At 32.2% G+C, this 26,863-nt stretch overlaps 1 protein-coding gene across 8 annotated transcripts in view; it reads right to left on the bottom strand.

Moving 5' to 3' along the window:
- Positions 1-26,863, bottom strand: part of LOC148600081 (uncharacterized) — a 103,896-nt gene that overhangs the window by 34,901 nt on the left and 42,132 nt on the right. For 7 of the 8 annotated variants that reach the window (XM_088558055.1, XM_088558052.1, XM_088558054.1 and 4 more), the window contains 8 exons: positions 26,628-26,726; positions 23,823-24,041; positions 18,784-19,044; positions 16,971-17,171; positions 15,879-16,189; positions 14,990-15,168; positions 10,618-13,585; positions 9,809-9,826 (listed from right to left, as the gene is read on the bottom strand). In XM_088558055.1, coding sequence (XP_088414181.1) covers positions 9,809-9,826; positions 10,618-13,585; positions 14,990-15,168; positions 15,879-16,189; positions 16,971-17,171; positions 18,784-19,044; positions 23,823-24,041; positions 26,628-26,726 — 4,256 coding nt within the window. The remainder of the gene's footprint in view (positions 1-9,808; positions 9,827-10,617; positions 13,586-14,989; positions 15,169-15,878; positions 16,190-16,970; positions 17,172-18,783; positions 19,045-23,822; positions 24,042-26,627; positions 26,727-26,863) is intronic. The other variant, XM_088558053.1, reaches the window with a different exon arrangement.

Raw genomic sequence — 26,863 nt, 5'->3', positions numbered from 1 at the left:
ATATGTAGACCAAAAAAGCATTGTCTGATCTGTGGGTTTTTCTATACCATGAATCACTTTACCATGGACAGTGTCTGAATTAGAAATATAAAATGGTCGCAAACACTGAATATAAGACTTTTTGATGAGATTATGACATTATTCCAGAAATAACAAGATGCCTTTATTTAAATTTTACAAAAACCTTTAACTTTTAACAATACTGCCATTTCTAAGATGAAGTGGCCACACATCTGTTGACTCAAAATATTTTTATGCAAGTTGTAACTGACAATTATACACAAAATATATGAAGCACAAGAGTCAACGTGCATGTGGCCATTGTTAAAAGAGAGAAATACTGCACAAAATTAGGTGTTTTCCAGCCTTTTTAACAGATTTTCCCATTCTTAGCCAAGTTTGAAGGGAATATATGACCGTATATGATCAAATTACCATAAATCAATCAAATCAAGTAAAAAACACATTAAAGTGCTAGAGAAACAACATAAAATTTTCTTCATGTAGACCTTTTTTAGGCCAAATTTTGCCCTTACTGAACTGACTTCTTTGAGGAACGAGTAGACCTTACCAGGGTTCTTTTAAGATTTTCAAATTGAAATTTTCATAGGTTTTTGCAACTGTTTCATTGATTTGTAGAGTACAGACCTAAATCAATGATTGACCACTAACGACAATAAACCAAGACCTCGGTCACAAACGGCCAATCATAAAAATGTCAATCAAGAAAAATTAGGTGACGCCAATAAAACTATATCTATGAATGTCAATATCAAAGTATCTTTGTGCCAACCTTGTCGAAAGGGATCGAATATAAAATTCTAAAATGTTCACACTGCTCTATATCTATAACATGAATGAAAATAAAATTACCTGCTTGAGTTACAATAATTAAACAAAACACCCAAATACAATATAGGGATGGTGGGATATAAAAAAAAACATCTACAGCAGTGAAAAACAAGCCCTGAATAAAAAAAAGTTTTTCAACACAGTTGAAAGTGATTCTGTTCCAAGACAGAACAAAAGTATTGACCCATTTCAAAACGACAAACTTAATACAACCGACCTTCTTTCGCAGTAAATGTGCACTAATAGGGTAAGCATATCCTGTTTTTCTAGTGACACCAGCCATGTGTCAATACATAGCTTCATGCATACCTCTGGTATAATATGGAAGAATAAAACTTACGGTAGATATAGAAATACCAATCCAGTCAACAATTTGAAGATCTCGGCTCTTTTCAGGCCAGTGTCTAAACTATACTTCAAAACTCAATATAGATACATGTCAAAATTATAACTTATATAGAAAGAATGAATAAATTGCAGTTTTTTATCAGAGAAATGTAACCAGATACATGACCTACCTTCTAATTCTTATTTGTATTTCATTTCACCTGGCTAGGTTATTAAAATTTTTAAGCTGTAGTTTAGACACGAAAAAAAAAAGGTTGTCCATTATGTTTGATTAAGTGAGGTTTATTTTAATATAAGTAATCTATGACCTGTACAAACTTGGGTGTCTACTACAGGGATTTAATATTATGACAGGAAAAATAATGATGAATTACAAAAATGTTCAATTTTTTTAATTTTTAAAACGAAATTTCAAATACAAAACAGTGGTTTTTCATTTACAAATTGAATTTTTTATTTGTGATATATGAGAAAGTGCAGTTTGCTAAGGTGATACTCGCAATTTCAAATACAAGTACAATGAAATAAAAGTACAAATTTATCAAAAGCATGCATATCAAGAAAAATCTCATAGGGACTGTTGACTATTATATTCAAACTCATTTCTTATTATCTTCAGGCTACCTCTCTTCCATGGTAACAAAAAAATACACATGAATAGCTCAATCTTGAGCTTAAGGACAAAAATGTATTTAAGTGTAAGAATTTATTGTAAAATGTAAGAACTTACTGTAAAATGTAAGAACTTACTGTAAAATATAAGAATTTTGTAAAATGTAAAAACTTAATGTAAAATGTAAGAACTTACTGTAAAATGTAAGAATTTACTGTAAAATATAAGAATTTTGTAAAATGTAAAAACTTAATGTAAAATGTAAGAACTTACTATGAAATATAAGTTAAAATGTAAGAATTTTTTAAAATGTAAAAGCTAAATGTAAAATGTAAGAACTTGATATGAAATGTAAGAACTTTCTTTAAAATGTAAGAACTTACTGTAAACAGGAAATAATTTAAAGTTTTAGTTTTGTAGGAAGACCTATTTCTTTTTTTTTATTATTTACCAATTAAAAAAGTATTAAAAAATTCTCTGCATAAACAATATTCTTTTCACACCAATTCTTGTCTGTATGCAAGTAAATCAGATAAAAAAAAATCTGGTTTTACTCCAAGTAGATACATGTACATGTATGTGTCCATACATGTTAACATCAAACAAAAAGCTCAAATTAGTTAAAGTTTTGGGTCAACTGTACCTCAAGTTTAGAAAATCATCAAACATCTGCACTCTTTCTTAAGATACAACATGTAATCATAACAAAAAACTCAAGTTAAAGTTTTGGGTCAACTGTACCTCAAGTTCAGAAAATCACCAAAAATCTGCACTCTTTCTTAAGTTACAACATGTAATCCTAAACAAAAAACTCAAGGTAAAGTTTTGGGTCAACTGTAAATCAAGTTTAGAAAGTCACAAAAAACTGCACTCTTTCTTAAGAAAGTACATGTAATCCTAAACTTTACTTAAATTGAAGTACAAGGACCTTACAAAGTTCTCCAATTTAAAAACAATACAACCAAAACAACAGCTTTCTATCCGAAGTTATTGTCTTCAATACTCCATATCAAATGCAAGTACATGTACCTTAAAGAATCCTAAGGTTTCAATAAAAAAAAATATGTCACAAAAATAAAATACACTCTGTCCACATCTAGTGGTCCATAAACTTCACTGAACTGCAAGTACATGTATGTTAAAGAATTGTCCAGTTCATAAAAAAAAAAAAAAAAAAAAAAAAAAAAAAGCCACACTCTATCCTTAGTTATTGACACCATAACTTCACTAAACTGCAAGTATAGGTATGCTAAAGAAATTATCAATAAAAAAACATGCAAAAAAGCACTCTAACCTTTGAAATGTCCCTAAACTTCACTAAACTGCAGGTACATGTATGTTAATGAATAGATGAATAGTCCAAATTTCTCCACACAAATGCCTCAATACAATGCACCATATGAACAAAACAAAACAATTACAATTTGACTAAGGCAAAGTATCAGGGACCCATGAATTAGGGTCAAGAGGAAATCATTAAAAGATAATGATACATATTAATGATATATGATGTACCATTGTGACAAGTAAATTACACCTGTTAATTCTCTAGTGTTATTTAATATCATAGTTTTGTTTATATAGGGTATATATGGATGTGGAAATGAAAAAAAAAGGGGGGGTCAATATGTGTCAGTTGTTATGACTACAAGAAAGGAAAACATAAGCATAAAAAATAATGAAATCATGAGAAAAGAAAAGATATGAATGCAGGCGCTGATAAAAGGACTGGCGTACCGGGCCTACGCCCCCCTTCCTAAATCGGTAAGAATTTTGTTTCTTTACCACAAGTTTCACCCCCATAATATTTTTTGCCTTTTTGCCTAAACTCAAATCCTGGATCCGCTCCTGGAGTGTTATTTTCTAGCATAGCATATTTGAATAATATTCCAATATTAACTTTAAATTTGTTTATATAGGGTATAGAAATTTTTAAAAAAGGGGGAGGGAATTAAACATAAAGACAGACAAGAAAAAAACAGGCAAAATGAGAAAAGAAATGTACTGAGTGTAAATGGCAGGAACAGTGTGTTTAAATAATGAATCTTCTAATTCTTGGCTTTTAATCTCTAATAGAAAAACAAGAAGTCTATAGGTGTGTGTGTGTGGGGGGGGGGGGCTTAACTTAGGTGAAGTTTATACGTCACCATCATTAAATTATATGATGGACTATTGAGACAAGTATAAAATTTATTGTTATTGCTTAAATATAATTTAGTATTATTGTTCTACTTACAGGTGTGGATGTAGACATGGAAAAAAGGGGGATAAAAATTAAAGGGAAAAATTAGCAGCAGAACTGATGAAATAATGAGAAAAGAAAACTATGTCTACACCCAAGAAACAACTTCATATTTTAGTGAATACATGCATTGTTATATAGTTTATCTTATGAGAATATAAAAGTTGTTTCTTGGGTGCAGATCCAAGGACTAGCGTACCGGACGTACGCCCCCCTAAATCAGTAAGAAAAAAAATTTCACCACAAGTTCCATCCCATAATATTTTTAGCCTTGCTTTGCACGGAATTTAATTCAATTTAAGTCCGCCCTAAACTAAAATCCTGGATCCGCCCCTGGTTTCTTGGGTGCGGACTTAGTTTTCTGAATGTAAAAAACAACAAAATTTACAATTTTTCAGCAGGTTTTGATAAATAATGTATATGTGACACTATTATGACATGAACTTATGCCACAAACATTCTTTTTCTTAATATTTGTATATTTTACTATGTGATGAACCAATTTTATGTTAATTATTACAATTAAATTGATATTGTAGGGCTATATTCATAGCCTTATGCACCAACACCTTTTTGGTGTACACATTCAGTTATTAAGTATTTTACACAGAAAATATAGTGTTTTAAGCAAACAAAATCCTCCCACAAATCATAAATTTCTATCTAAATTTTTCATTGATTTTGTGGGAGTTATCACATGGCCCCATTATTTATGTTTATTAATTCAATTAACCCCCCCCCCCTTAACTCAAATCCTGGATACGCCCCTGGAGTGTTATTTCCTAGCATAGCATATTTGAATAATATTCCAATCTTAATTTTAACTTTGTTTATATAGGATTCAGAAATAAAAAAAAGGGGGAGGGAATTGAACCCTCCTTACCTGTTATAATTTTAGAGTTATTTTTATCATTGTTTTATACTAGAAATAGACACATTGAGGGGATATGGTAATAAAACTTACCAAGAAATCTTTTTAAAAAGCATACTCTATCAATGCAGTGAGTTTTCTATATTTTCTACAATTAAATACCATATTCACAGGATGGAGGCAAAACTGACAAAAAAGAGGGAGGGTGTGAACTTTTGATAGTGAAGTTGTTGATAAAAATAAAACGTATTGTGGCCAAATGTAAGAAATAAACATTTTAATCTTACCTTCAACTTATTAAAACAAAAATAAGGATAATTTGTACACCTCTTCAAATCATTTTAGAGCAGGAAATAGGGTTGCCATGAGCAACACAACTTTGTTTTTCCAATAAACATACTGCTAATGTCCTTCTTATTCACATTAAAAACACACATCTCAATTTCTATCTATTTTGGAATTAAATTGTTAATTTGGGATACCATGATTATGTCATTAAAGATCATATCAGAAAAATTAAATTGAAAGTACAATTAGAAACATTACAATATTTAAATCAAATTTAAAATCCAAACAAAAACTAATTAAATCTGAAAGTAAAATTACTTTATACAGTAAAATCTGAGTTAACCAAACTGTTCAGTTTACCCATGTTGAAAATATACATGTACTCTTAATAAAATTTAAGGGCAATTTTTTAAAATCGATTTTTTTTATACAATCAAGATTTATTTTAATTGGTAACAGAAAGTATCAAGTTTGAGTTCTCTTATGTTATCATGTTTCAAATTTGATACTTTCTTCTATTCATTCATACAAATTTAAATCCAGGCTGTATTCATTTTGAAAAAAAAAAGAAAGTTATTAAAAGTGGCCATAGTCCTATTTTGTGGTATACAATTAAACTGATATGAAAGGAATTAAAAATTGTTTGATTTAGACAGGTTTTCTGTTTAGTCAGGGTTTTGTTTAGACAGGTTTTTCAGATTATTCAGGTTTGGTTTAGACAGGTTTCACTGTTTCACACTGTTGATATGAAAACCTTTATTGAATTCATGAGTTAAATAAACCCACTAAAATGGCAAAGAAAAGGAAAGGGGCTTTGTGTACCTCACTTAAAATTTCTCAAATTTTTTGCAGAATAGAAATTTAAATCTTTTTGTGAAATAAAATTACTGGTAGTATGTTTTTAGGCCAATAAAATGTAGGTTTAGAAGAGGGAAATTACTTTGATCTCTGTGTGAGGCCATTTAAAATGATTTTCTTGGTTCTCAGAGTATTTTTTCATAAGGGAGACATTTCTTTTCAATTTTTTATTGCTCTAAAACAGTAATGAAGGCATTTTTTCAAAAAACCCAAACAAGGATGGGGAAATGCAAATTTTTGTTTGTTTTTATATATGTATTAATAATTGTGATAAAAAAAAGTACCCTCCAAAGGGCAGAAGAACCACAAAGATACTTTTATTTGGCCTAAATAAATCTTCCCAAAGTTTGGTGAATGTAGATTCCCTTTTAGTACTCTATGATACACAAGTGAAATAGTATGAAGTTTAAACACAGGCTAGGAAAGAGAAAATTGCTACATGTACTGCTCCCACAGATATTTTCCCAAGGTTTTCTGAGTTTATAATTCTACCTTTTAAATGAGCCTTAATGCATCATTATACATGTATTGTCCCACAAAATGTAGGTTTAATAGTGGAGAGTGCTATATATAGAAAATTTCAACAGACTTTGTCGAGCAAATCTATAATGCATGTAGCTATAATATTTGCCTGAGAAACATTCAAATATCTACCCATCACAAGTACCACTAGTCAAGGGTACATTGCCAAAAAAAATCAAATTTATTTGTATGAGTTTTAGAAATAGGTCAGATGACGAGGGTTTCCCCAGAATTTCTTACTGTTCTGAAGCAACTAAAAATGAACTTCATGACTTCTGCAGGTGTACATTATTGTTTTTATCCTGTATGAGTTTTAGAAACAGGTCAGACGGCAAGGGTTTCCCAAGCATTTCTGACAGTTCTGCAGAGACTACAAATGAATTTCATAATTTCTGCAAGTGTACATATATTGTTTTTATCCTTCATCTGTATTTTATTATGAAAAATCTTAAATATACACAAGGAAAAGATTATTAATGCCATCTTTTGAACATAAATGTTTAAGGAAAACCTGGTTACCTGTTTTCTGCATTAGGTGTTGCTCAAAATGGAGAAGGTAAATATGAGACAATATAATGCTACCATTCAAATAGTAACAGCTGATTTATTCCACATCCTGTATTGGAATAGTACAAACCCATTTTCAAGATGCAGACCATGGGTTGGCTCATGTAAGACTGAATATAAAAGTTGAAAGTAAGGCTCTTCTTTGATAGGAATGCTATAAAACATGGCCTGGCATTACTAGACTGGCCTGGGTTGAGTTTTGGATGGATCAAAGTTATAGGAGGCCATGCGGGGCAAATAAGACAGACTATCTTAAAGGGTGCGCCATTTTTATTTTTGGCATTCAAAGGTAAAATAGCACTCCTATTATGGCAAAAGTAGATTTATATGAACAAAGTTTGGATCACAAAAATATAAAGGTTCAGTAAAAAATGACACTATATGTTCACTGCTATTTGGGATAATTTCATGCTGTAGCCTTTATCTTCAGTGCTTTTGTACAATCTTAAATTTGAGATCATTTGTCATACTAGCAACATAGTAAGTGAAGGGTTATAACAAAATTACCAAACTGATAAACTCAAGACAAGTGTGTAAAAACTGTAAAGTATGAAACCACTGAAATGGTCCTGATTTGGTAAAGTCATTTCTGGTTTTTTTGTGGATGACAGGAGGCTTTATAGTACACTACACTTCCTACTTCAATTATAGTTATCATTTCCTGTATATTTTAGCTGCCTGCTTTAATGGGAAATTAAATGGTACATAGTGATAACATAAGTGCTACAAAAAAGTTCCAGGTTCAGAGTTCGACTTTTACTTCCAGTATACAGTGTTTTAAAATGAGTCATAATTCCAATAGATACTTAAAAGCTTTAAAATCGTTTTTTTAATACATGTCATGCAAATTCACAGCCATTTTAGTTGTTATAATGATACATGCATTCTGTGACATTCAAGTGCTATCAAAAACTTTCAGTTGAAATTGATAAAATAGCCAATCATATGAACTGAATCAAAACCAGTCAATGAACACCATATAAAAATCCATTTTCAAGGGGCATAACTCCCATAAGGTAAAAAAATAAATCAGCCTTGATTTTCCTTATACAAAATATTGATATAAGAACATCTGATATAGATTCCATAGAGATCAACTGAAAAATGTAGGCATATGAGTACTTCAGACAGGTAGTCAAACATACAGACTGACAGACAGATAGGAATCTGGTATTTCAATATCTCATGCTCCATGTGGAGAGGAGACATAAAATAACACAATTATATTGTCCCCTTTTCTAAAGACAGGCAATACAAACATTGGTTTCAACTAGAGGAAATTTGTAAGTGTCAGTCTCTGTAAAAATCAGGTAGTTGGTGAAACATGGTTAGAAAAACCTACCACTCTGACATTGTGATTTCACTAATCAAGAAGTAAAGACAAGATTTTTCAAATCATTTTGGAGGATTGAGATAAAATTTCATTGACATGCACTGCAAATGAACATTCCAGGAGCAGATAACTCATAATTAAAAACTAAAAAACTTAATTTTTTCAAAAATTCTCATGAAAAATTCTGAATGTATCCAGTGATGCAGAAATAAAAGAGTGGTCACTTCCTTGAGTGAAATTTTATAGTCAGATCATGGGGTATTTAAGGAAGTAGACCTATTAAAAATCATTGGAACATTTGTATTCAGCAATTTACATCAATCTCATGTAAGCATCAAAGAAACATGGATTGATTTCATTCTGATTCAAATGAAAGCTTGATAGGCTTTGGTGAATTGAATATAATTCAAACATATCATTGATTTCAATAGTTATGTCCCCTACCCTAGGTCTACCTCCTTAACATGCATGCTTAAAAAATTCCTGATGTACCTGATTCTTACAAAGTCTAGCACTTAAGAAAATTCAAGATATTAGATGCTAGCAAACTACATTATATTTTCATCTACTGCAGATAGTTAATTAGCCAAATGAACCAAAGATTAATTAAAAATAATAAAAAATTAGCAGTTTAATGACAAATGTCTGTTTTCAGAGAAGTGCAGTCTAATTAAAATTCAGTCTTCATTGCCACCCCCTTTTTCCTTGTCCACTCATTAAAATTTGTAACATTTGACAGGAGGTTGTGTCAGGGATCACAATGAATGCAATTAAAACCAGAGACTGGCTATTTTTGGCATGGCTGGCTAGTTTTAGCAAAAATATATATAGCCATCAGTAAATGTATTGAAAAGTTGTATCCAGGACTGGCTAGAATTTGAGTCAGTTTCCTACCCTGTTAAAAACCACTGGCAGATCCAAGAGAGGTCTTAGGGACTGCCCCCTTTAAGCTTGAAAATTTTGGTTGATTAAATTAAAATAAAATGGAAATAATTGGAGCAACCTCCCCCTTCTCAGAATTTCTGAATCCACCACTGAAAATTGACCAGTCACATAGAATTCATAAAACACTTAATAATGAGTGTAATAAAGAAGAATATTGAGCAGTTAGTAAGTACTAAAAAAGTAATTTTTATTTGAAGTTGGACAATATTTAGACATGACAGTTACAATATGAAATAGTTTCCTGATGATTCCTGATTTGACCTCTGCTGTATTGTTTTGTCTTTAACAAGCAGACAAGATAAATGGGGAGTAACATTGAGCATTAAATTTTAATAAGACTGCAGAGAAGTGCTCATTTCATTCACTCACCTGAATTATTTTAGTTTTCTGTAATTAAGGGGAGATAACTCAAGTTTAAAAATGTGGAAAATGGTTATGTTTTTGTACAGTGAGTGATTGCTTATTATTAGTTCTGAGAAATAAGGTATGAAAGTGGTCTCTGCCATAGAAAACAGCTTTTTTTCCACCTTTGAAATATAAAAAAAACTCTCATATCTATCATATTAAAAGCCAAGAGTTCTCCCCATGGTATTTATTGCATACTTTGCTTTCCTGCTCTTAAAATTTTAGCAGAGTGCTACTTTAAATTGATGTTTGGTTACAACGCACTATTGGCATAGTGTTATTAATATTATTGAAAAAAATAATTTGCTGAACAATTCAATTAATCACATTGCAATTTCAAGTTAAATTTATGGGGAGAACCATGAAGCCAGTTTGTAGATTTTCTTCCCACAATGAGGATATTTTTATAACTATGGCCAAAGTGTTATAATCAACTTCAATAGCAAATAAGCTTATATAACAGCTTTGAATAAAGCAATTTCAAGCACAAACCAATACAGTGCAGTTCAAATGTATTTAATCATCTTCACTAATCCACAGTGGGCATTAATTTAAACTGACAAATTTCTACCAATCCTTTCCCACAGTGGTGAGTGAAAATGATAGAGCTAGTGGAACTCATAATTTCATTTTGTCCATTCAATAAAATTTACCTCTATAAATTTGTACTTTGATAAGCATGACATTTTTGTATTACTTTTTGTAGATTCATGGGAGAGATGCCTCAATGGCATTCTTCTACTTTTTAATTTTTTCACTATAAGTAATATTACCTTGATTCTCTTGTTATTCATAGCCCATGCCACTTCTGGTTTTGGAATTCCAGTAATCTGACATTCCAAGGTCACAGGCTGACCTTCTTTGACCTTAACATCAGCAAGGTCAACAAGTATCTTAGGAAGTTGGCGCAGATGTGGTTCAACATGACGCTTCAACACATGACGGAAGTCTAATTGCTCAACACTTGCAGGAGACTTCTCAAAATTGAATTTAGTGGAATATTTTGAACTCTTTTTTGAAAGTACACTGGTACTTCTGAAATCTTCAGAGGTAGAATTAGATGGAGACTCTTGAGATTCATCAGTAAATTCCCCACTAAGACCAGATATTTTACTAAGAATTTGTTTGTCAGCATCATCTAGTGGTCCATATCTTGGGTTCTTTTTAAGACTTTCAAGTTCTCTATCAATTCTAGAAAAATCTTCAAATAGCTCCTCAACGTCACTCATTTTGTGTCGCTTTAAGCTCATCATTGCTTTATGCCCTTCGCTCATATTTCCATCAAAGGGTTCAAATTCTTCAGGCTCTCTGTAATTACTAGATCCATTGTAATTTCTATATGGATTGCTATCTTTTTTGCCTTTTTCTGGCGATCTATAGTTATCATGATCATGAATACCATTGCTTTTGGCTGGCTCTGGATTCTCCCATCTCCTGCTTACTTTCGGCCTTGAAACAGAAGAAATACTGCTTCTCTTTTCTTCTACAATTATTTCTTCTCCTCGATCAATTTCCCGTAGATCCTCTTTCTCTACTTCATTTACGTCTGTATCATTTTTATCTTTTAGATGATCCCTACTTTTCCTAGCATTGTATGAATAATTATCCTCTAACTGGTCATCTGCATAAAGTTGGGAGAGTGCATTCAATTTCTGAACTCGTTCTATTCTTTTCATTTCTATCTTCTCCTCAACAACTGCTAAATTTGAATCTGAAAGATCTTTTCTGACAGGGGAATTTATCACAACACATTTATCCTCTGAATTGTCATCATTGGATTGTTTTGATACTCTATGCGTTGAAAATACATTCTGTTCATTAGTGGAATCTTTATTGCTAGTATCAGTATCTTTTCCATTTGAGAAAGTTGCAGAATGGCTGTCTGCAGTAGTTTGATTAGGCACTCTTTTAGTTGGAGGTTCATTTCTTTCATTACTGGACACACCATTGTTTAATTCTGAGTTTTGTATAGGAGAAAATTTTACTGGCTGATATTGGGATTTACTTGTCCTTGCTCCTAGTGGAGAATTCTCTCTCCTGCGTAAGACATTTGAATGAACAGTATTATCCAGACTTTGTCTTGTTCTTTCAGTGCGCAAAACATTTGAATGGACTGTAGTATCAAGGCTTTGTCTAGTTCTTTCAGTTTTTGTTGGTGTCACATTATCACATTGCTCACTTTTTGATCTGGCCTCTATTTGATTAAGTACATTTCTGAAATGTGGTGAACTCTCACGACCCAACTTACGTGTCTCTCCCAAATTTCGACCCCTACTTATCCTTTCAAATGACCTTTCACCTGTGCCATTGCCAATGACTTGTGGGCTAATTTCAGGCTTTGGGGGTTTCTGTGCCAAATGGTCTAAAAATTCATCTACATTTTTATTGAATTGCTTCATTACACTTTTAATCATTGGTGACTGATCAGCCTCTTTTTCAGCTTTTTTCTTTGGTGAATTTTGCTCACGAAAACTGCCAGAACTTTGAGTTTTTATGGGAGAATTACTTGATGCAGGAAGTGAGTTTCTTTTTCTTTCTAACAACTTCTGAAATTCATTTTGCTCATCTGGCAGTCTTTCAAATACAGATACCCTTTTCTGTTTTTCTGGTGTGGATTTCACTTTTGATGGCTCATATTTTTGCCCAAAGACTGCATTCATTTCAACAGAATCGCTTTGTGTAACTTCAGCTAAGAGGTTTCTTCTGGGTTTATTTTCTGAAGTTGGACTTTTGGCAAAACTCTTGTGTTTTTCTGAACTTGGATTTGGCAAAGTTTTGGCAACTGGTTGATATTTTTCATAGGTAGGACTTGGCAAACTTTTAGCTATTGTTTGAGGTTTGTCAGAAACTGGACTAGGCAATTTTTTCATGATACTTGGAAGATTTTCAGAAACAAGACTTGGCATATTTGTGGAGCTGTTTTTTGATTCATTGTTCACTTCATGTAATATCATATTTTGTTTCTTATCAATGATTGTTTTCAAATCTCCATGGAGAACAGCTTGCCTTTCCTTTATGGATAAATTCTTCTTGTTACTTTCACTTTCAGTGCTATTCTCTACTGATCTACTTTCATACTCACTCATTTCTGCATTTAAATCAAAATTGAGCTTAGCACTGATAGGTTTATTTGGCACACTTCTGGCAGCATTGGTGTTTTCAATCTTCTTTGGTGAACTAATCATATTGTCAGGTTTTTTAGAGCTCTCAGGTGACTCAGATAAATCACTTACAAGCTTTCTGACGTTAGTCCTCGACCTTTCCCTTCCTGTGACGCTTTTTGGGGATTCAGACAATCTTCCAAAGTGTACATTTCTAGAATATGGAAGTTTTCCTTGACTTTCTGTCCGTTTCTGTGACGCTTGAAGCTTTTTCACAGCTTCTGATACTTTCACAGGAGATTTATCACGTTGCCGTCTGCTTAACCCAGACTGAAACCCGTCACTGGAAAGTGAACTGTCTTTACTCCGTAAGGAAGATAAACTAGAAGATTCTCGATCTTTTTGAGGTTTTATTCTATTCAAAATGTCTCTAAAGTCTTCAGTCTTTTCACTAGACTTTGGTGTAGATCTGCAACTAGTAGAAGCTCTTCCCCCAGAGTGACTTCCAAAACTAGTTTGTACTCTTCTTGGAGGAGTTGTCTCCACTTTGATTAGTGGTTGTGATGAGGTTTCCTCAGATTTTTGAAACAGTTCTATTTTCTTGTTTATTCCCCCTCTTTTAGGACTGTCTTGTTCTGGCCTATAATGTAAAAATAATGCATTCAACAAGATTTTCTAAAATGTTTATATTTTGACAATTAATGATCCCATATCAGACATTGACATCAGACAGAAATTGAGGGTGCTTAATTCATGTTTAATATCTGTCTTTTCATAAGAAAAGATAATTTAGCACAAAAAGGCATTTACATGTAATTCAAATACGATATAACAGGTAATTTTTGTTGGGTGCTAATTTTGGCATATTTTTGCAGTCTGCCTAAAATGGCAAAATAAATTCTGCAAAATATTGGTATCTTAGAATTCATTTGTGTATTTTTTATCCTTTTAAAGACAGACATTTAGTGCAACTTTAAGTGAAGTCCTATCAACTTTAAAGATAGAATACTAAAATAATGAGTTGTCTTCCTTATCACCAGTACAAAAACAGAAGAAAAATGCACCCTTCAATCTTTCAAAATATCATAAAGCTTAAAAAAAATAACACTCAGGTATAAAACAGACAGTTGATGGAAGACTGACAACAAGAGGTGCAAGCAGTAAATTAAAATGAGCCTACCTACATGCCAAATTTCAAACAATTTCTTTGAAGGGTTTCTAAATTTTAGCCAATATAATATATTTTGACAGAAATACAACAAAATCAGTCATTTTTGAAATTAGATTTCTAAATTTTTGCCTAATACCATACATTATTTTGTTTTCTTTCTTACTGAATACACAACAAGTCCAAGAGGTTTTACTGGCTATATACAGTATACAGTTCTACTAACTATACGAAATAAAAATTTACATGAAATGGGCATAACCCAAAGGACGGCTCATAATTTATAAACAAAATCACTAAAAAGGGTGACAAGATCAATGCTTTAATCGCTGACTGAACAGTAATAAATATTTGCTTTGAAGTAATTGTTAAGATTGAAATTTTTCAATGTTTTAAGTCCTATTAATCTGAAACAAAAAATCTGAAAACAATTAATTATCTCCATTAAGGAAAAAATTGTATCAAACAATTATTGAAATCCTTCATGAAGTGTTTCTGAATTAGGGAACAACACGTCAACAGATGGCTGAATAGAAAGCGGTAGATTACGGTAACAGTACTATTATTCATGGGGTACCAATTTTCATGGTTTTCGTGGGAAGGCCTATCCACGATATGTGGTTCCAAACATAAAGGAGATTCCTATTGATGTATATACTGAAAACCTCAAAACCACAAATTCAAGAATCCAGAAACTTGAGTTGCTTCCCTAATCCATGAAAATTGGTATTCATGAATTAAAGTACTTTCACAGCATATCATGTCTGCCAAAAGATTAAAGTACATGTATAAAAAAGCTGGGAATCCTTTAAACAGGGACATATAGACAAACACACGTTCAGTAAGTATTATTACATCCAGCATTGTCTTCATTACCTTGTTTTAACATGTAAAGAGGAGTCTGGTGTGGAAGTTTTTGAGAGTTCTCTCCCAATAGACAGCTCTATTTCTGTAGAAACACTTCCTACTGAGTTTTGCAGAAGACAAGTATATATCCCACAATCCTCTGCAGTTACATTCCTAATTTCCAATATGGAATCTTCTCCATTTACGATCTGAAAGTTTAAAATAAGTTTAAAATGATCAATTATCGATTATGCTTAGCACAAAGACAGCAAGGTTAATTGGAGTTAGAGCACCTGTCCCAAGTTGTCTTCGCCTTTTTTTCTTCTATGGTTATTGTTTAATTACCCTTTCATGTAAAATATCAATTTATGTGTTTTTTTTTTTACATCAATTTGTTAGATTACCATAAGAATAGTATGCACAGAATTCAAAACATCTTCAAACAAGAGTGGGTTGGGGGGGTCAACCCCTAGAACTGTTACTGATTAAATGACATGTACCAAAGTTATGTTTTGTTATAAAATAATAAATTTAAGCTGTAGAAAGTACAAATGAACAGGACAGATGTACAGCACCAAACCCTCTTTGCCCAAAATATTGAAGAAAGGCAAAAAAAAAAAAAAAAATTAAATGTTCTCGGACATTATTTCTAGTAGTTATTATTACAATTTTGTCGTCTTAAAAAAAAGAATTTTCAATTTTAGAAATTTTGTGAAAACCCTGTATTAATTATGTTAAAAATTACATGACTCAAATTTTCATTTTTAGGAGTTTTTGTGAATTCCATTTTTGTTATTGCAATAATAAAAACATTGGAATAATTTCTGAATTAACAATACTTTAATAGTGAGGAGATCATGACAGAAATTTTATAGTTCAGCCCTTACAAGATTCTGAAGTATTTAGCAAACTTAATTACCTGAAATTTGTCATCACTTTTGATCACAACATCATTTTTTTTCCATTGAACCCTAGGTCGAGGGTCTCCCTGGGGGCGACACAAAAATATTGCACTTTTGCCCTGTTCTACTGATGCGGAGTGAGGCTTGAGAATAAACTCTGGTCTTGTGCCTGTACCATGTGACATCCTATCTTCCTCAGGTAGAGAAATGTTTCTCCTTCCAGATGTTCTTGTCTGATTAATGCTTGGTGATTGGCTTCTGGTTGTTTCCATGGTAACATGTGCTTTTTGTTCTGATGAATATTGTGGCTTGTGTGAGGCTGTACTTTCTATAAGTTGAAAAGAATGAAAAGATGTGAAATATTTATGTTTTCTTTATATTCTTTTACTTTATAACTCCTTACTTCAATTTCAATTTCAAAATTCATCACAAATCAGTTGGTAATTGCTCATAGATTAGACAAATACTATGTTTATTAGTTGTATAGATCAGTCAAATAGTTGCATAGATCAGTCAAATAGCTGCACAGATCAGTCAAATACTGTGAGAGTACTACTATTCAAGAGGTACCAATTTTTGTTGTGTTCATGGGTAGAATAAACCACGAAATTTGGTTATTAACAAAAAGGAAATTTCCATTTATTTGTATACTGAAAACCCCAAAACCATGAATTCAAAAATCCACGAACTTGTGTTTCTTTCCTAATCCACGAAAATTGGTATCCACAAATTAAAGTACTTTCACAGTAGTTGCACAAAGAGACCAAATAGTTGCACAGATCAGTAAAGTTAATGAGCAAATCATTTCAAGGACCATAAACTCTAAAATTACAAAAATAATAATCATTTCACTGGAATGCAATGGCCTAAGAGTAAGGGACATAACTCTTGAAATCAGTGATATGATTGTATTAAACTCAATTTTACCAAAGCCTATCAAGCTTTGATGCTTACATGAGATTGATGTAAAATCCTGAATACAACCATTCCAATGATTTGTAAGAGTTATGTCCCTTACTTTAGGTCTACATCCTTAAAGGGAGGTCCTAGAAATGTGATATAGTCTTCCAAATTACTTGCTTTACTATAAAAAAAACCACATTACTAACCTTGTACAGAGAGGCAACAGTAAGTATCTATCTCTCCATACTCATTGTATGCCTCACAAACAATCTCTCCTGCATCTTCTGGTTTACATCTCGGAATCACAAGCTGCTGGATGTTGCCACTAGATGTCACTCTGTAGACAGGATGGTCTTCGTTAACTTCTGAATTGTTGTGTACCCAAACCAATTCTATAGGTGGAGTTCCTGAGACAAAAAACAGGATGGCTACATTTAATTACCAAATGATCGAATTTACCAATGAAGAAAACAGCCAATTAGTGCAATTATTTGACTGATTGATTGATCGTAGTTAAACGTCATATGGCAGGTATTTCATGCATGTAAGTATGAGAATCACTGAAAAATGAACAGACCCTGTATTGTACCAGTCCAACTTACTGAGCCAGATTTTTAATGTGCTAGCACACAGAAACAACTGTCCACAGGAAGGTATATTACCAAACACGGACATATTATTCTGACTCCGAGTCTACATGTTGTCACTTCAACTCCTTTTTTAGCTTAAACATATTTATTCAGAAGTGAAAAAGTAATCAAGGGAACCAAGATTCTAGTGGAAATCCAGAGAATGTAATCCAGGGACAAAGACCAGACATGGAAAACAGACAACAAAGAACATAAAGTAACTAAAATAATACATACAAAGAAACAAAAGTAAAAGTGCAACTTGGACTCAACTAAAAACTGGGAGCATGGACCACGTGCACCAGTAGGGTAAGCATCCTCTGCAATTCTAGAACACCCGCCAGGTGAGAAACAAGTACGAAGTATTTCAGAACATAACAAAACATAAATGAAAGGATCTGGAAACAAACATCTCCGCTTTTACAAGTCCATCACCTTTTTTTGCAAAGAGGAGAATCAGTGCATCCCAATTTTAAAGTCTATGGTATGACCTTGCTGGGAATCATGATAGGTTGAAAGGGCTTTTGGCAGAATGTGCTTAATCACTTAAACAAATCAACCTACAATATGATACATTTACTAAAACAAGATGTAACAACCTAGATCATGCTAAAAATACCCCCACTCAACCATTTCAGTCAAAGCTGGGAAAGGGTGACACAGTACAATTCATTATGCAGAAGCAACAGACTAAATATCTAAGCATTCCCTTCAGTGTAAGCTGAGATAAATGTTATGAAAATGTCCATTATGCAGCACCTAAATAACTACAAAGTCAATCAGTAAATAAAAAGAAGATGAAAAATTCCTTGCTCCTTTCTCATGTTATCATCTGGAAACTGTTGGGGGACAGACAAACAGACACACAAATTTTCCTAGGGTACAAATGTTTCACATAATACCAGTACCTTGCCACTTTCCATGGCATGGTATATAAATGACACTTTATAGTTTGTAAAGGAGAAATAATTTGTATACAATGCAGCATGAAATTTCTTCCATTACAACCCCATATCACTGACTTGCACTCTGAAAATATCATCACCTGCTGTCTATAAGTAAAGGTAAATAATTTAATATCGGTGGATGCACATGCATATACAAGTCAACAATTAACATAAGCTCTGTAGAACTTTATAACAGATAGTGAGATTTTTTACTGTTCAGGTAATATGAACTTCTCACACAGCTACCAGGTTTGTGGGGAGTAAAGCCCAATATTCTAGGCTGGAAAATGGACAAAACCCCCAAGCAGAGTAGGTGCCTGGAAAGGGTAAATGGTGTTGACCTCGTGATTACAGCACTTAAACCACCCAGCCATCCTGCCCCATAGGGAATAAAAATCTTGTATATTAGTAGCAACATTAAAATAATTGCACACAGAAATTACCTTTTACTTCTACCAATAATTCAACAGGGTCATCTTCTTTTACATCAAGGTCATGCAACTCCCTGATAAAAGTTGGAGGTTCCCTGCTTAACTCCCTTACAGGAAGTTCTGTATGGTTATATGGTATGTTGGAATCCTGGGGAATGTCATGTGATGTGTTTGATGGAGATGATTGGTTAATATAAGATCTTGAAGCTGAAAATTGATTGGCTGAGTCTGTTGGTTCTTCAAAGGAAGGCTGGATTATCTCAACTCTGTTACCTACAAAAATGTAATAAATGTGAGTGTTTATAAAGGTTTAAGTTTCAATTTGTTTTACATGAATATATTGTACATTAACAACCTCAAGCCATTTAAAACACAATAAATTTAATCTATGCATTTATTAAACTAGTAACAATTGCAATCTTTAACAAGTCATCTTGTGCCAATGGCACAAAGATCTTGAATACAACAACAAACATTCAAATCAAGTTTGTCATGACTTTTCTAGTATATAGTACAATTTATGAATCATAAAGTTGTACTCATTTACCTAGACCAACCGAAAGAAGTCATGGCCAACCTCATATCTTTTGAGGGTACTTCATAACCCATTTAGTTAATTGCTCGTACCAATATTAAAATCAATTTTAACCTTTTTTTTCTGGCTATAATGTAAAAACAAAAAGGTATGAAAAATTGAATGTTTGTCTCCTTGACGTACAAAACTCCCACAAAATTTATTTAATCAAAATATAATTCCTCATAACATGCACAACTACATATTGGATTCTAAGTACATGTACCTACAAAGTTTCATGAAATTTTGTGCAGTAGTTTTCAAGGGATTGCACTTTCAGAAGCATGATGGACAAACAGACAGAACAAAAATATATCTTTCCACAAAAGTGGGGGTGGAGACATCATACCTCCTTCTTTCATTGATTTACATAAAAAGTGACTGGAGAACCAAAAAATTAAATTTTTTTCAGGTGGTAACTGGAGTTGCATGAACACTGGAAAAAATTATGGAAATTCAAAGACAAATTGCATCTTCAAACCTTACAAATAGAGTTTAAGCATTTTTGATTCTCAGTCTGTGCTTCTGTCTATCTGTTAGTTTTGTCTGAATTCAGTTTCTTAGATAGGAAGACTTGGTAAAATACATATCATCACATGATTTTTTTTCAAAAAGATTGATGCAATGTGATAGTTCGGAATAGAAAGAAACAATGAGGGTCAAACTGCAAGAATTTAAAAGACAAATACAAACAAAAGTCAAATGATTTCCAGTTTAAAAACATTGTAAATGTTTATATTGCTATATGCATACTTTTCTGATGAAACATTACACCTGTATAAAGTTTCATTGCAATCTATTGAACAATTTATCCTTTAAAACTAATAGGAAGACACCTTATAACAGGTTATTTTGGCAGGTGTCAAAATTTGCAAATTTGACGCAAAAAAGTATAAGAACAATTTGGGGTTTCTAATTATGCAGCTTAGTGGTGTGTTGAGAACTTGAGCCCAGAGTAAAAATTTTATGGAATTATATTTTGGTGGTTTTAGACAAATTGCTAAAATATGTCAAAAATAGAAATTTACTCCCTATATAGTATCACATTTGATTTAATCAAATGATTAAGATAGAAATGGTTGGACCATGTGCCAAGAATGGAAAACACCAGGCATGTATAACTAGTTATCTCATGGATACCTGAAGGAGAAGAAAGAAAGGACAACCAAAACAGACAGGGAGAAGAACAATAGAAAGAGAGAGACAAGACCTTGGCTTCCAATCATGGACTGACGCAACCACTATAGCATGAGATAGATAAAGATGGACAGGACTTGTTAGCGGCCCAAGTCTCCTAATTGGAGATGGAATCAAGTCAAGTAAGTCCTGATCTCAAGATATCATATTAACCAAAGAAAATTCCCTAAAATTTTTCACCAATATGTTCTGAGGCTTAAGGAAATTCATTTTCTGCTTAACTGTTAAATGCAGCCTTAAACTGAAGACATACAGACAGACAGGTACATTAAAATATAAATTTCTTCCATTAATTTTTTTCCACATCAATATGTACTTTACCTAATCAAGGCAATCCATTCACTACTAAACTGTAATTGACAGCCTTATACAAAAAGCAAATACAAACAAACAGAGAGACTATATATATTGAGATAACCTACAACAAAATTAGGAAGGGTAAAAAAATAAGATGTAGCATAAAATGTAAACTTACTTGCTGTGAATAAAAAATTCCTTGCGAAGAGATAAAACTCACAAACTTACCACTATAACAAAATTGAGGTTGCTGAAAAAACACTTGTGTATAATTTATAACATGTCAAAAATGTATGGACTTATTGTATTCATACTATATACAGTGACTTCCTGTAACCTTCTGGTTCAGGAAGATATCACTCCAACAGTTTTTAGTGAAAAATTAAAATGTCAAAATACACTACAGTCCAAGTAGATCTTACCATTTGTAATCTTCACAGTGACACAGGACAAAATTAAGACTATCATACTAAGCAGACATACTTTTCAGCCAAAACAAACTACAAAAGACTTTTAGCCTCCAGAAAAAATATAAATTCTTTCCATAGTTTGCCAATTGAGTAACAAAAACTGAAAACAAGAGAAAAACAACAGAGAACAATCTTTCAACAAATTTTAACAAACTTCCCAACAAAAATTGTTTTGAACCCAACAATGCATTTTTTCAAGTACAGTACAGGTGTAGACAGAAAATGTGAGAAGGAAAGACAGACAAACAACTGAATAAGATAGACAGATAAAAGAATTGTCATTTTAGATATCCTACTGTGAACAAGTGGAAATGTAAAAGTCACCTGAAGTAAAGTGTAGTGATAGCTTAAATTTATCTGGTTTCTGGTTAAAAGCTACTGTTTTAATTTTTTATCTTCCCACATTGGTGGTTTTATTTAAAATCTACAGGACATTAAACTAAAAAGTTTATTGTTTTTTTGTTTGTTTGTTTGTTTTTGTTTTTTTTTTTTGCTGTGCATTGTTTTATATATAATGTACATAAAATTGCAAATTTCTTATTTTCAAAGGACAATAGTGGGTGTAGCACACATTAAAATGGTGATTTTTGACAATTTTCCGTATTGAACATTTTTGGTAAGTTTTTCGGAAGATACAGTGCTCAGCAGGTACAAAAATGGGCATGTCACACATAAAAGTGGTGATTTTAACAGTTTTACATCATTTTTAAAATTTATTTGTACTGGTATAAATATTACACTTATTAATGTTCCGAGTTTCACAGACAATACAGGGAGGGGCAGTTTGAGAAATTTTTTAATTTCATACAAAATGTGGGCAAAAATGAGCAAAAAATTGTGTTTCCCAAAGTCCTTTCCACACCAGAAGATATATGTTTGTATATTAACAAATCACTTTGCAGGAAATCAAAATTTAGGAAATTTGAAAAAAAAGGGCTACATAGCCCTCTGTACGAACATTTTACTAAATATGCATGATAAAAAAGGATGAGATACATTTAGGCGTGTTTTTGGCCATCTACTAAACTGAAATTCTAAACATGGCAACAGAATGTTACTGATCAGCATCTTCATTAGGGAATTAAGTGTCCCTGTAAGAATCAGGCAGTAGGTGAAACATGGTATGAAAAAACACATCATTTTGATAGTGTAATTTGATTATTTGCACCATCAGAATCAAGGAAAAAAGACAATATTTTCCATATCACATTGGTGCATTGAGTTATAATTTCATTGAAATGCACTGAAAATGAACATTTCAAGGACAGATAACTCTGCCAAAAATCTAATTTTTCTAACGTTCTATTGAAAAATTTCTGAGCAAAGCCAGTGATGCAGAGATCAAATAATGGTCTTTTCAGATAGAGAAAGCATCATTGAGTGATATTACCTTGTCAGATTGTTAGGGTTTTGACATACATGTTGCCAATTTTTGCCTGATTCTTACAAACACTTACAATTAATGTAGTTCAACAACATTACTATATAAGAATTTTTTAAATAGTTTTTGTTGAGTAATAACAAGTCAAATGTAGTAAAAAACACAAATTTGTTTACAAAAACAGCTAAAAATTGTTACTAAATTGACCATTTTTCCCAAATTTGTGATGCCTGCGATAATGTAGACCCACCAAATTTTCAGGAATTCTGATAAAATAGACAAAAATGACTCATTATCAAATTATTGCATGGGTCTACATTAAGGCAAACTATTGTATTTCATGGGAAATGGGTGGTTAACTTCATGGTTTTGTCAAATTTAAGAAAATCGGCATTTTGATCAGTGATTATAACATAAATGTGCAGTACACATAAGTTATAATTATAGACTATTAAACATAAGGTTTTACACATTTGTTCAGTGAGTAAAAGTTTGTTGTGACTCAAACATCAATTTTCGTGAAAATAAGGGGGGCCAATTTCACCCATAAATGTACATCAACCTTTGAAGAGATGAAAAAAAGTTTAAAATTTTGAGGGGAATAAGATTGATATAAAAGTAAGTAAATCATAGAATACTAAATTGAGTATCAATTTTCACAGTTGTTTATTTTTACAAATCTGTCATACTGTCATGAGCATATAGGTACTCAGTGGTACAATTCAAGTGATTTTCAAAATTATTATAAATATTTCATTGTATGACAATGATTTTAACATAGAGAATCTCCTTCAGTAATAAGTGGTCCAATTCTTCTTTTTCCACACCACAATGTAAGATTTAGATTTTCATCATGTGAGCCTTAGTAAGCATGATAAAATGTACATTTTATGATAGAGAAGTTGAAATAGTTTAAATCAAGAATAGGCTGAAAGTGAAAAGGTTTCTTCTAAGAATGGAAATGAAAAATGGTTGGAATCACCGCCCAAAGGTTAAGAAGTCACATGAATAATCATTGGCTTAGAATGGAAGATATGCGGGTATCTTTTTTCATGATTATTTGAGTTCTGCAACAAAAGTAACAAAATTCAGCATACCACTGAAAAATTTGTATGAATTATATTGTAATTACCAATTTTTCTAATTATCTCCCTTTGAACAACTATCTTTGCCTTTATCTGATCAATGCCAACATCATTTTCAGCTATACACTTGTAAGTGTCAGAATCTGAAATTTCTACATTCTCCATTATCAAACGCACGGTTGAACCATCAAACTCTGTCCTCAGTGCTCTTGAACTTTTAATCTCCTCTTGGTTTTTGTACCATTTTATAGTTGGCTGTGGGAAACCTAAAAGAAAGAAAAAGAGGGGGCATGACAAAATTCTAGTAAAATTCATGAATGCATATAATTTCTCATTCAACAGTACATAATGGTTTTCAGGTAATGATCTAAGATTTTTTCTAAGAGGAGGGGTTATAAAATTTTGGAAACCACTTGGCCTGAATTTTACCTTAAAAATCAGAAAATATTATAATATCTGAAGATTCACACAAAGCCTTCTAGTATTTTTAATTTAAAACTAATCAGTTGCTTCACATGGTTTGACAGATAATGAATCCTCAAGGATCTAATGGTTGCAGGTAATTCTTAAAATATTCCCTTGAACAGATATGAACCCTAATGAATATGCATACCAAAAGTATTCAGTTAAATCTAACTAACAAGAAATAAATATATTCAGTACTCAGTATTGAATAGCGTGGTATCCAACAAATATCATTGTATAAACACACAAGGCGATATTTATAAGTGGAAAAAAAACTTCAGGTAGCATGCAATTTAGCGAAGGATAATACACAAGCTGGTTTTAAATCTTACTAACTCTGAACGACTGAAGCCAGTTAAATAGGAAGTTGGAGAAATACAGAACAGAAAACATAAAACAAATAACAACATACAACCAAAACAAAACTTCAGGTAGCATCCAATTGAGATAAGGATAATACACAAGCTGTTTAAAATCTAACTAACTTTGAAGCTAATAAATTAAACAGGAAGTTGGAGAGATACAGAATGGAAAACAAAAAACAAATAACATACAACTAAACAAGTACTATCTTTAAAAAAAAAGATGGTCTATGCAGTAAAACTTTGGTCTTTTTCACTTCTAAGTTTCTACATTTCTTTTAAGAAAATAACACATGGCACACAATTTTTAAGGTTCCGATAAAGTTTTTTTAGAACGCAATTCCAAATTTTTAATACAGATTTTTCGAACACGACTAAGTTATCAGTATTTGGCCAATCGAGAAAAAGAACTGCAATCAGGTGACTTGCGTTCCCATAGAAGAGCGTCCTTAAGGTCAAAGGGTAAAAAGCGAAGCTATACTGACTGTGTCGCAAAAAATTCAGATAGCATGCAATTGAGATAAGGATTATACACAAGCTGTTTAAAATCTCTGAAGCTAATATAGTAAGGAGGAAGTTGGAGAGAAGTCTTACAGAAAGCAAATGACAACAGACAACTCATCATTTCAAAGATAAAAAAAATTTCTTGACATTACATTCACAATTACAAGGAGCAAGAGAATGTTGAATATTTATTTGAATAACTGAAAGATTGGAACTAAAACCAACAAATTAACTGAATGACTGATAATGAGTCACTGGCCTATGGGCAGTATGTCAGATATTTCATGCATTTCAGGATGACAATGAATGTCCAATCCAACAGATCCTGCTTTTTATAGGCCCACATGCTGAGCAGGATCTTTATTGTGCTAGCTCACATAAGCAACAGCCCACATATAGGCATGCCACCCCATTAGGAAACATTATTCTGACTCCAAGCAAATTAAGTAGCACTCCAGCTAAGAATCATGCAATATGTGATTCATGAGTTAAAAGCCTACATATTTTTATTTTTGACATTTTGTTTAAATTGCCAAAGTAAACAGAAATAAACATTAATTTTTTTCATATAACCAATGTTCTTTGGACATAAAATTTATATAGAATGCACAGTAGATTTCAAAATTAAGGGAGATAACTCTGTACATGACACTCAAATACAATAGAATCTATTGGATTTTCAATGTTGATTATCCCTTAAGAGCTGACAGATTTGAATGAATAATTACAAATTTCATAGTACAGACCCATGAAACAACTTAGTTACAAAAATAAAAATATGTAGCCTTTTTTTGGGTGTATCACACTTTTCAGATTTTGCATGATTCTTACAAAGACAGCTACTTAAATATTCATCACTCTATCGCCTTAAATCCAGCATGCTTGATGGAGAAACAGTGACTACCAAATTCAATGTCTTTGATGTGACTCATTCGTGGATCGAACCCATAACCTCCTTCACTTGAGGAAATTTATTATTCTGTTCAACAGGCACTATAATTTGACCACCAGTGTATTAGTACATTGTCAACTTTAAAGAAAGCCGTAACAATAAAAGTCCCAAGTTATGAGGTCATAATAGAAAAGAACATTGTATTGTCATAACTTAATAGAAATTTTACACTTGCGACTTTTCAACTAAGGGGATAACCATTTGATATTGAGGTGGAGGGGGAGGGGGAGGTAGGGAGATCAAAATATTCATATTACATGTAATTATGTTAATGGTTGAAATATTTAATTATCACATACATTGAATCAAATTATTTATTTTTAAAAAAATTATTTGTAAAAGCATTATGTTCAGATCAGAGTGAATCAAATGGATCAATATATATATATATATATATACATTTTCCCCTCTTCAAAATTAAAAATATAAATTTCCAAAAATGTCCAAATTATAATATTTTTTTTTTAAAAATTCTTCCAAGCTACCACAATCTCCTTCCCCACCCTTATGAACATCAATAGTCATTCTTAAAGAATACCCCAAATTCATGGTAAGCAAATGGCACGAACCTGTAACTTTTGATTCCAGAACAAGTCGATCCCCAACACACAAAGTTTGATCCGACAGAGGGCTGATGAACTTTGGCGGTATACTTCTAGTTCCTGGAGCTAAAAAAGAAAAGAAAAAGATAAAAATGGGGTTTGCACCAATTAAAGCAGATAAAAATTTAGAGTAAATTTCTATGATAATGTCTAGAATAACCAACAAGTATAATGGTAATCGCTTTAGTAATTAAAAGCATTAG

This window comes from Perna viridis, chromosome 13, assembly GCF_037379345.1.
Source record: "Perna viridis isolate PV_CMFRI_1.1 ecotype Kerala chromosome 13, ASM3737934v1, whole genome shotgun sequence".
Lineage (NCBI taxonomy): Eukaryota > Metazoa > Mollusca > Bivalvia > Mytilida > Mytilidae > Perna > Perna viridis.
This window is presented reverse-complemented; position numbering and strand designations above follow the sequence as displayed.